The sequence below is a fragment of the Crinia signifera genome, chromosome 1 (assembly GCF_055691185.1).
Source record: "Crinia signifera chromosome 1, ASM5569118v1, whole genome shotgun sequence".
In the NCBI taxonomy this organism is placed as follows: domain Eukaryota; kingdom Metazoa; phylum Chordata; class Amphibia; order Anura; family Myobatrachidae; genus Crinia; species Crinia signifera.
Window position 1 is genome coordinate 338,754,871 of NC_139217.1, and position 12,297 is coordinate 338,767,167.

At 44.0% G+C, this 12,297-nt stretch overlaps 1 protein-coding gene across 1 annotated transcript in view; it reads left to right on the forward strand.

Moving 5' to 3' along the window:
• SLC8B1 (solute carrier family 8 member B1) overlaps positions 1-12,297 on the forward strand; it is a 54,277-nt gene that overhangs the window by 20,679 nt on the left and 21,301 nt on the right. Inside the window, exons 4-5 of the mRNA XM_083145759.1 lie at positions 5,916-6,068; positions 8,449-8,501. Of these exons, the coding sequence (XP_083001885.1) occupies positions 5,916-6,068; positions 8,449-8,501 (206 nt within the window). The remainder of the gene's footprint in view (positions 1-5,915; positions 6,069-8,448; positions 8,502-12,297) is intronic.

A 12,297-nucleotide genomic window follows, 5' to 3' on the forward strand; every position in this document is an offset into this window, starting at 1 on the left:
ATTTTGATACAAGTGGGCAGTGAAAATGAAAAATTACATTTTTTTACACAAAAATGCAGTTCTGGCTCAAAATTTTTCATTTTCAGAAGGTATGAAGGAGAAAAAGCACCCCAAAATCTGTGCCCCAATTTCTCCCGAGTACGGAAATGCCTCACATGTGACCAAAAAATACCAGTTGGGTGCATGGCAGGACTCAGAACGGAAGGAGTGATTTTTGGATTTTGCAGCACAGATTTTGGTGGAATGAATGGTGGGTGCTATGTTGCACCAATACAGTGGAACCCCCCCACAAGTCACCCCATTTTGCAAAGTACACCCCTCAGGGAATTCATCTAGGGGTATAGTGTACATTTCAAACCCCCAGGGGTTTCACCAATTTTGATACAAGTGGGCAGTGAAAATGAAAAATTACATTTTTTTTACACAAAAATGCAGTTCTGGCTCAAAATTTTTCATTTTCAGAAGGTATGAAGGAGACAAAGCACCCCAAAATCTGTGCCCCAATTTCTCCCGAGTACGGCAATGCCTCACATGTGACCAAAAAATACCATTTGGGTGCATGGCAGGACTCAGAAGGGAAGGAGTGATTTTTGGATTTTGCAGCTCAGATTCTGGTGGAATTTTGGTGGGTGCTATGTCGCATTAGCAAGACCCCCCAAGCACCAATACAGTGGAACCCCCCCACAAGTGACCCCATTTTGCAAACTACACCCCTCAGGGAATTCATCTAGGGGTATAGTGTACATTTCAAACCCCCAGGGGTTTCACCAATTTTGATACAAGTGGGCAGTGAACATGAAAAATTACATTTTTTACACAAAAATGCAGTTCTGGCTCAAAATTTTTCATTTTCAGAAGGTATGAAGGAGAAAAAGCACCCCAAAATCTGTGCCCCAATTTCTCCCGAGTACGGCAATGCCTCACATGTGACCAAAAAATACCAGTTGGGTGCATGGCAGGACTCAGAAGGGAAGGAGTGATTTTTGGATTTTGCAGCACAGATTCTGGTGGAATGAATGGTGGGTGCTATGTTGCACCAATACAGTGGAACCCCCCCACAAGTCACCCCATTTTGCAAAGTACACCCCTCAGGGAATTCATCTAGGGGTATAGTGTACATTTCAAACCCCCAGGGGTTTCACCAATTTTGATACAAGTGGGCAGTGAAAATGAAAAATTACATTTTTTTACACAAAAATGCAGTTCTGGCTCAAAATTTTTCATTTTCAGAAGGAATGAAGGAGACAAAGCACCCCAAAATCTGTGCCCCAATTTCTCCCGAGTACGGCAATGCCTCATGTGTGACCAAAAAGTGGCAGGACTCAGAAGGGAAGGAGTGATATTTGGATTTTGCAGCACAAATTCTGGTGGAATGATGGTGGGTGCTATGTCGCATTAGCAAGACCCCCAAAGCACCAATACAGTGGAACCCCTCCACAAGTGACCCCATTTTGCAAACTACACCCCTCAGGGAATTCATCTAGGGGTATAGTGTACATTTCAAACCCCCAGGGGTTTCACCAATTTTGATAAAACTGGGCAGTGAACATGAAAAATTACATTTTTTTACACAAAAATGCAGTTCTGGCTCAAAATTTTTCATTTTCACAAGGAATGAAGGAGACAAAGCACCCCAAAATCTGTGCCCCAATTTCTCCCGAGTACGGCAATGCCTCACATGTGACCAAAAAATACCAGTTGGGTGCATGGCAGGACTCAGAAGGGAAGGAGTGATTTTTGGATTTTGCGGCTCAGATTCTGGTGGAATGAATGGTGGGTGCTATGTGGCATTAGCAAGACCCCCGAAGCACAGTGAAATTATGAACCTAATATTCCATAGATGTGTGGTATATTTTAAAACACTCCTTTATACATAGGCCGGGTTTGTCGGGGCAAGTGTCACACTGGAAAATAGTTTGCTTTCTTATTCCCTTTTTATAGCAAACTTTGCACCTTTTTTGTGTCCTGCCCTTTTTTCCAGTGGAGGGGATTTCATCAGGAAAATGCTGCCCTGGTACAATACGGGGGCCAGTACTAGAAGTACTGGGGCCCTCTGCCTGCTGGTTCCCAAATATTAGGCCCTTTATGACTTCCTCTTGAAAGTGCATAAATGTCCCCCTCTGGCCGGTAGAACGGAATAGCACGTAAGCGTTATACAGTGCCATCTGGATGATATACACGGCCACCTTCTTGTACCAGATTTTTGTTTTCCGCAGGGCACTGTACGGCTTCAGTACCTGATCTGAAAGATCCACTCCGCCCATGTACCTATTGTAATCCAGGATACAATTAGGTTTTGAGGTGTGGGTACTGGTACCTCGTACAGGGACGGAGGTGGTACTGTCTCCGTGAATTGTTGTCAGTATAAGGACATCCCTCTTGTCCTTATATTTGACCAACAACATATTTTCGTTGCATATTCCCCTGCTTTCACCCCTTCTCATTACTTGGGCAATGTGCGTTTTTGGGAGGCCTCTTTGGTTCTTGCGCACAGTACCGCAAGCTGCTGTACCTCTTGAACCAAGGGCCTTAAACAGGGGGATGCTAGTGTAAAAGTTATCCACATAGAGGTGATAACCTTTATCCAGGAAGGGGTGCACTAAATCCCAGACAATTTTCCCACTAACACCTACGAGGGAGGGGGGGCATTCTGGCGGTTGAATTCTTGAATCCTTCCCTTCATAAACCCTAAACCTGTGGGTGTACCCTGAGGTGCTTTCACACAGTTTATACATTTTTATGCCATACCTTGCCCTCTTACTGGGAAGGTACTGGCGGAATTGAACCCTTCCTTTAAAATGTATAAGGGACTCGTCGATACAAATACATTTTTCAGGGATGTACACCTCTTCAAATTTGGCACTGAAATGATCAATGACCGGCCTGACTTTGAATAGCCGGTCAAAGGTGGGATCATCTCTGGGTGGGCACTGTGCATTATCGGTGTAATGTATAAATTTAAGAATTGTCTCAAATCGAGTCCGGGGCATGGCCATACGGTAAAATGGAGTACTGTACAGAACATCTGTACTCCAATATTGCCTAATTTCTGGCTTTTTTACTATGCCCATATGAAACACCAGACCCCAAAACGTCATCATCTCTACTGCATCTACAGGGGTCCACCTAGCAAATGATGACGTGGGGTTTTGAGCAATAAACTGCTGGGCATATAAATTAGTTTGGTCCACCATTAAATTTATAAAATCATCAGAGAAAAATAATTTGAAAAAGTCAATTTCTCTGAGACCTGTGGAATCAAATTGGATTCCTGGCATGGCCAAAAACTCAGGAACCTGGGGCTCAAAATTGTCTGGTGGTGGGGTCCATACTAGATCAATTATTGGGGGGGGAATCTCAGCTGATCTACGGGGGCGTCTTTGAGGGGGTCCCTCATCACCAGAGGAGGAAGAGGAGCTTAAGACGAATCCTTCAAATTCCCCGCTTGCATCACTGCCTGTGTCAGAGTCAGAGGCAAGCATGGCATATGCCTCCTCCACTGAATACATTCTCCTGGATGACTGGGAGGACATTTGGGAGGACATTTGGGATGCCATTTTTATTTTTGTGTTACTGGTAGTGAAATGTTTCAACACGTGTATAGTGTAGGGGGGGGGGTACAAACTTTATTTCAATCCGGGGGGTATGTAGTGTGTAGTGTGTATGTGGTGCAGAAAAAAAAAAATACTTTATACCAATAAAAAAAAAAAAAAATGAAGGGGTTAAAAATAAAAAATTGAAGGGGTTAAAAAAAAAAAAAAAAGGTCCTGCGCCAAAAATTGAGCACAGATGTTGGTCAGTAACGTCTGTCACTGAACAGCGCTCAAAGGCAACAGGAATCTGATCAAAAAAAAAAAAAAAATTGATCAACCCTGTGCCGAAAAAGCTGATCAGTGATGTACGTCACTGATCGGCGCACAGTGGCCACAGGACACCCACAAAATCAGTGTGTGTAAAAAAAAAATTCAAAAAAGACCCCACAGCACTCACAAAAAAAAAAAAAAGGTGATCAGTGATGCGACACTGATTACCAGTGAGGGACAGCAGGTGCACAACCTTTGGTGCAACTGACAGTGCAACTGGCAGCAACTGACAGGTATATATATAAAAAAAAAACCTCTGCGCCCCCAAAAAGTTGCTGATCAGCACAGATATACTGATCAGCACAAAAGGGGGGGTAGCAGACACAAAATATACACTCTCTATCACTCTCTGTCACTATCTCTCTCTATCTCTCTATCTCTCACTATCTCTCACTATCTATCACTCTAGGACACTGCAGCAGCAGCACTGACAGTTATATGTATAAAAAAAAAACTGCACCCCCAAAAAGGGGGGGTAGCAGACACAAAATATACACTCTCTATCACTCTCTGTCACTATCTCTCTCTATCTCTCTATCTCTCACTATCTATCACTATCTATCACTCTATGACACTGCAGCAGCAGCACTGACAGTTATATATATAAAATAAAACCCCTGCACCCCCAAAAAGGGGGGGTAGCAGACACAAATCTCTCTATCTCTCTACCTCTCACTATCTATCACTATCTATCACTGTATGACACTGCAGCAGCAGCACTGACAGTTATTTATATATAGAAAACCCCTGCACCCCCAAAAAGGGGGGGTAGCAGACACAAAATATAGCTCTCTCTGTCACTATCTCTCTATCTCTCTCTATCTCTCTCTATCTCTCTATCACACTGCAGCAGCAGCAGGAAGTCTCAGGAAGTCAGATCCAGGAAGCGTCCAGCACGCTACAAGCAGTGATAAGGTGATCAGGTAAGGTATTTGCAAGGATCAGGTAAGTATTAGCAAGGATCAGGTCGGTATTCACGGCAGGCAGGCACGGTGACCGTTCTGCACGCTATTCCAGACCGGAATGGCGTCTGCAGCGCAGTCACCGTCAGTTTAAATGTCGCGCCTTGGCTGTGATTGGTCCGTGGGTCCCACGGACCAATCACAGCCTTGGGGGCAGGTGGGGTGAGGGTGGGGTGAGGTGTCATCGTCACCGATGACCCCCTCATGCCCCCTGACGCCCGGCGGTGATTGACACCTGTGTTACCGAGCGTCTGATTCGCTGGTAACACAGGAAAACGCTGTGAATGGCTGTTCACACTGAACAGCCAATCACAGCGATCGCCGACGGGGGGGGCGGCATCGCAGCCCCCCCTGGGCATGCAGGGACATGTCTGCTGTCAGGGACAGCAGACATCGTCCCTCTGTCACTGCGTCTCGAGACGCAGTGACAGTTTAAAGTCATGACGTACATTTATGCCATGTGTCGGGAAGTACCTCCCGGCCATGACGTAAATGTACGTCAAATGTCGGGAAGGGGTTAAAATAGGATAACAGCTAAAAAGTTTTTTTAGTTGAAAGGGGAAAGGAGATGCACTTTTGGTCTTATGAGACTACTACGTTCCTCTGCTACCAATGTATGTAGGAGAGTTGTTAACGCCAAAATTTGCAATAGACAGACTATATCAACACACTGGTGAAAAAACAAAACCAACCTAAAAACAATATTCTTAAATTCACATTTTAAAACACTAGTTCCATTAACATGGAGGGTAAAAATTGAATGTTTAAAAACCTTATGCATAGGAGTCTGAATTAGCAGTGTATTGAACTAGTCGGTTGTATTCTGCAAAGAGATTGAAAGTAATTACCGCTTCCAAAAATGTAAGTCCAAAATAATGAAAATGAAGAGATACCAAATGGGTAGATATTGTCCTGCAACTGCCTGCAGTCATTCCAAAATATTTGGTGAGTGTTCTGTATTGGGACTTTCATGGAGCCGGATAGAAGTTTCTTGTGATTAAATAAATATTATTGTGCCACTGTTTTTCACTGTAGTAAGAATCAGGAACATACAAACATTAAGAGGTGTTTTATTTTTAATTTTCTGCAGTGTCAACATGTGGGGACGTTAAATTCCTCCCTTCGCTGTGGCTTCATCAGGAACACTTCAGATTGCAATGCCACGGGCGGATACATCGGTTACCTGGATGTGGCCTTCTGCTCATTTTCTCCAAAGCTATTTCCCCTCGCTATCTTCTTGTATGTGAGTATATGTCTGTATGGCAGTCAGGCATGCGATACCGAATGATAAGCTAGTACATTTTGTGCCACCAATGCAATTTACAGTGACCATTCTAGCAAGTAGTATAGCAGGATAAGTAACATACCACAATGCATGACTGAACAGAGGGGAGGAGAAATCTGTGTACACCATTATTCTATTGGCTGGTTAAGTAATCCTTATGCAAATGACCCACGTGGTGCATTTGATAGTTACTAAGTGAATCTAGCCTCCATGGAGAGTCATTTAGGAGGTGTTGGAGCATTTTCTCTCTGATCCCTTTCCTGTTTTATAAAATCGCTATCTGAAAAAAATTGGACTGATGTATTAAGCCTGGTAAAGTGGTAATATACCAGCCAATCAACTCTTAACTGTCATTTTTCAAATACAGCCGATTGTGCATTATAACTACTTTATTACTTTACAAGGCTTATAACATCCACCCCAGTGTTCTCAGAGCTGAGGAGGACTCTTCAAACAACTCACTGAATAGTTATATTTGTATATTAAGGCATTTTCAAGTTCCGTTACACCACAATACATAGCAGCTCAACTGCAAATAGGAAAGGTATCAACATGGGCAAAAAAAAACTGTTTAGAAACTCTGTAATCCAAGGCCTTCCTGGTATCTCAAGACACCATCTGACTGGAGCCAGTGATGCCATGTAGTAAGTGGAATGATGAAGGCACATCTCATTAGCTCTCCTTGAGTGATGCAAGTTGTGTTCACGTTTTTAAACCTTTTGGACTGAATCTTTTTCATTGCAAATGGGCTACAGGATTAACAGGAGACAGACCCCTTGCTAGGTTTTAAGATTATTATGATAAGGAATTTTGGAAGGGACCAAGTTAATCCTTTTAAAGTGGCCTAATAATGGATATGTTTTTGTGACCAGCTGTGGCACCATGTAGATGTAATTACATACAATCAATGGACACTGGAATAGGATAAAAACAAGTATTTGGTCAGTGAGACTAAAGGTGCTCACACACTAGAACGATTTTTTGGGCCAATTTCCAATAAATCGTCCGATGTTTACCGATAATCGGTAGAAAATCGGCTGATTTTTGTCCGATGCGCGCTCCCGTGGATCTTTAGCTGAATCTTCTGATCTTACATGCTGCACAAAAGATCAGAAGATTTAACAAAAGATCCATAGGAACGCACACGGGATCTTAAGAAAAATCTTTGGTAAAGATGTGCGCTTGCCTGAAATCTTTTGTCCATGACAGAAAAAAGATTTCAAGGCTAATTTATGCGCACATCTTACGATCGCAGATCTTTCTAGTGTGTGGGCACCTTTAAGGTGCCCACACACTAGAAAGATCTGCCGATTTTCGGCCAATTATCGGTAAAAATCGTACGATATATCGGCCGATTTATCGAAAATCGGACAATCGGCCAAAAAATCGTTCTAGTGTGTGGGCACCTTAAGAATGGGCTGTACATATACTGGTATATTTTTATTGTATATGATGTGCGTGGGGTGGCGTTAACAATTGGGGGGGCCATTTCACACTTCAGGGTGCCTATTTGGCCTTTGTGGGCCATTTTAACATTGTTCCCTATGGAAAATCAGGTCAATTAGGACATTTAACATTGTTCCCTATGGGAAATCGCGGTAATCGCGTCGATCGCATGCGTTTTTTTGGTCGCATGCGATGCGACCGACGCAATTTTTTTACCTTACGATGCATAAGATCAAAATCGTGGGCGCCCTTCTAGGTAAAGAGTACCTAAGACTGCACCTTTACCTAGTGGGCAATGACCTTTAAGCACTTTTCAATGGACGGAGTCCCCCTGGAGTTCCAACATCTTCCACCTTGCGGAGTTCTTGTCTGCTCCTTCCCCACTAATATTAGCCAGGCTATGGGGCTTGGGTTATGACATGGTGAACTGCCATTGGTTTGCCATAGCTCTCTTGAATTTCAGAGATGCCACCAATAGTGAACCAATTACAGCACCATTTTCAAATAGGCCACACTGCTATTGTGCATGTACGTTAGTGGTGGGAACCCCACCAGTACTGCCCCAGGGCAACTGCCAAACTCTACAGTAATTGCAGATAGAGGGCTAGATTCTCTAAGCTTCAAAAGTGATAAAATGGAGAGTGATAAACAGCCAGCCAATCAGCTCCTACCTGACATGTCACAGACTGTGTTTGAAAAATGTCAAATGATTGGCTGGCTGTTTATCACTCTCCATTTTATCACTTTTGAAGCTTAGAGAATCTGGCCCAGAGACTGGATACGCCAGGAACCAGACCAACTGCCACAACCTGTGCCAGATCCCTCTGCATGCGACCCCAATAGTTGTTACTATTATGTAGTGTATGTGATCTGGTCTTCTTTCCCCGGACAGGCACTGTGGCTCCTCTACCTCTTTGTTATTCTTGCAGTGACTGCAGAAAAGTTGTAAGTATTCTATTTTTTTTCTATACAATACACACTACACAGGCAGACTTTGCATGGCTCCCACATTATGTAGACTTTTATATTTCTATATGGTTTTATCTTCTCAATTGAACAGGTGAAGGTTTATTTTAACTGTTTTAGATGTAGATCATCACTCTATAGTTTGATTTCCCTTTAAAGTTGCATCCGGTATGAACCAGTGAACAGGGCCGGCGCTACCCGCTCAGCAGAGGATGCAAAGCAGGGAGGCGCCAGACTGGAGGCGCTTCTCCCCCCCCCCCCCCCCCTGCTGCTGTGCCTGTGCACTAATGCTGCCGCTGCTCCTGTCATACTGTGGGCAGTGGCGCCGTCAGACTGAAGCTGCTATAGGGGGAGATTCTCTAAACAAGGAATGCGGTAAAAACCCCGTTATCGGGACGCTGTAAGCATCCCCCGCCGGGTTAATGCAGCGCGGGGCATCGCCAGAAAAATCTGGCAATGGGCTTCTACCGCATCCCTCCGCCGCCCCGCGCCGACCCCCCGCCGCCCCGCATCGCCCCCTCACCTGTGTCCGGGCAGCACATCGCTGTGCTGCCCGGACCTGTGACCTCCTCCCTGCACTGATCCTCTTCCGGGTGCAGGGAGGAGGAGAGCCCGGCGCAGCAGCAGCAGCGCCAGGTGTGTGAGGGAGGGGGGAGCCGCCGGGACCTGCTGGGACCCGGCGACTCCCACCGCAAAGGACAGCTCTTAACGCAAGAGCTGTCCTTTGCCTTAATTATCGCATATGTTACAACATATGCGATAATTAAGTATGCGAAGGGGGGCGGAGATTCTTAGAGAATCTCCCCCTCAGTCTTTCAACTTGGTTCCTGTCCTGTCCCTACATGGAAACATCACATGAAGGTGGGAATCCTCCGTATACACTGACAGCCTGAAACTCAGTCCGCACAGGCTGTCAGTCAGATTTCTGTTCCTGATTCTACGTGAAGAACTATTCTCCTTGCACTCCCCCTTGACATGCTGGTGAGTCCACCCACTCCAAATGCTGATAGGGAGCCTCTGCTTCTCTTCTGTGTACGTGTGTGTGTGTGTGTGTGTGTGTGTGTGTGTGTGTGTGTGTGTGTGTGTGTGTGCTTTCCAATATACAGTATATATCATACATTTATAGGATTATACAAAAATAATTTGGCAACATCCCCCATTGGTTGTTTCATGTACTGGAGGAACATAATTGGGGAACAGATGTACTAAAGTCTGGAGAACAGATAGGAGAGAGAGAAAGTTGCGGCTAATGTTACAGGCTGTAGAGGAAACATGACAGTTAGGAGTGCTCTCCACTTATACCTTCTCCAGGCGTTAGTACATCTGCCCAGTAATCATCCCACACTCTGGTTACCCCTGCACCATATGGATAAGCTGCATGGTTTTCTTGAAAAAGGTCTGAATACAAATTTGTCCTGCGAACAGGTCTGAATTTTTCCTTTGTTACGTGAAGGCATCCTCACAATCTAATATATACGCTAAATGTAAAAGTTTGGTCACTTCTGGTAAAATTGCATGCATATCTGATTGTGATAATCTATTCTCTCATAGACCATCTCTGATTTGGTAAGAAATCTCCAGGTTTTTTAATGCGGCAATCATTTATACCGCACTCTAGACCCGGGTTATTGCCGTGTTCTTGCTGCCCCAACACGGGTCAAGGTGCGGTCTGAAAAGGCCACCACGGGTAGAACAACACGGATGTTCAACCCTGGTAATGACCAGGGTTGAACACGGCTATGACCCGTGTCAAGTGCAGTGTGAACGGGTGCCTGGGTTGAGCGACCCGTGTCCCGTTCACAGTATGGAGGAGGCAGCACTGTCAGCTCCAAGTACTGCCTACTCCCGAGCTTCCGATTACGCGCCGCCGCCCAGCTCCGCCCCATGTGATGTCACCGACTCGGCAATATGCCGTGTCGGTGTCGGAACTTTCAGACCGCATTGCCGTGTTGCTCTGGGGATGGGACCCGTGTCCTAATCCCGTGTGCGACACGGCATTTGCGGTCTGAAAGTAGTATAACACTGCAAACCAGTTTGATTTTGCAGTGTAAATGATTGCTGCTTTAAAAAAACTGGAGATTTCTTCCCAAATCTCTCACTTTCTGAATCTCTCATCCTATTAAATCTCACCCTACATTTCTACACATTTTCATGTGGATTAACTATCTATCTGCCTAGTTTTAAAAGCTTCAGAAATGTAAATTGTCTGTGTTGTGCGAATGTTTGTGCATTTTCAGTCACTACCTAATGTACTAATGTTGGTACTAACATGCCTAGGCAGCTGTGATTTCTCAGACTATCGGCTTTCTAATCACTGCTACCACCCAGAACAGAATAGAGACCATCACTGGAGCCATTGCAAAGTCTTCAGCAACTGCGTACACATGCCCAGTAGGAACCTCGACTCCCGAGTATGATGCAATCCCATGGGGATACCACTGTACACCCACTGGGATTTTAGACCTATCACTTAGTTTTGTTTGGACCCCTCAGAGAGTAATTAGAAAATTATGAACTAATCGGTCTGTTTCCAAGTTGGCCCTCAGTTTACAGGGTAGTCAGGGACTGGTTGTTTTTTTTATCAACAGAGTCCAGTTTTAAATGAGAGAAATTGACCAGTGCTGCCATTTCTAAACCGCTTGCACCGATCATAAGATTGAAAATAACAATGTTGACATTCAGAACGTTGACAGTAAAAATGTTGATAGATGGGCAACATGTTGACATTTTTCAGAATCAGAAACGTCCCCCAAGACTGATGTGGCGAGATTCTAGCATGTTGACATTTCCATCACGGTTAATGTCGACATTGACTGGTGACATTCTCATGTTTATCTATTGACTGTTGGTATGTTGTACCCAACCCCTAGAGTAGTATTATAACTTGATGGTAGCCTAAGTAAATGCTGTTTATTATGGCTTTAGAAGTCTAAGGGCCAGATGTATCAAGCTTCAAAAAGTGATAAAATTAGGAGTGATAAACAGCCAGCCAATCAGCTCCTTCCTGACATGTCACAGGCTGGGTTTGAAAAATTACAGGTAGGAGCTGGTTGTTTATCACTCTCCACTTTATCACTTTTTTAAAGCTTGATAAATCTGGCCCCATATCATCTTTGTTATACTTCGACCCTTTCTACTGTTTAACTTCAATAACTATCGCTTCTTTTTGCAAAGTATTGTGCCAGCAATTATTGATTTTATTCTGGGTAAACCTTCATTCTCCATTCAGTTGTATTTGCTGTAAAACCAGTTTCTACAGCCTAGGAGTCTGGATCATTAAGTGATTCCTGTATGAATTAAACAATTATTATAACATAGACTAGAATACCATTCTAATTTAAGGTCTATTTAATATCCAATGGGTTTTTGACAACTGTAGCATACTCTCCTCACCAGGATACAACGTGAAAATACGAATCTCTAATATGGAAATAATCGACTAGATGGAGATCCAATTAGTGGCGAAGAAACTGATGTTTTTAATCCTTTTTTCCAAATTTATTCGACTTGGACACCCCAAAAAATAAGCATTTTCTTCTTAACACACGGATTTAGTGGTTACTGTGTGTTTTCATTAGCAGCAGCCCAATTTCCGCTCAAAATGGGTTTGCTTTCACCTGCCTGATGCTAATTGGATAGCCCCCATCGAAGCAATTACCTGAGGTCATTCGGATATGTTGTAGCAGCTCACTACTATAATAGAGACCAGCACATGTTATTTCCAGAGAATTGTTGTAAACTTTAATGGAAGATTATATGTCTCTATGCCAAACTA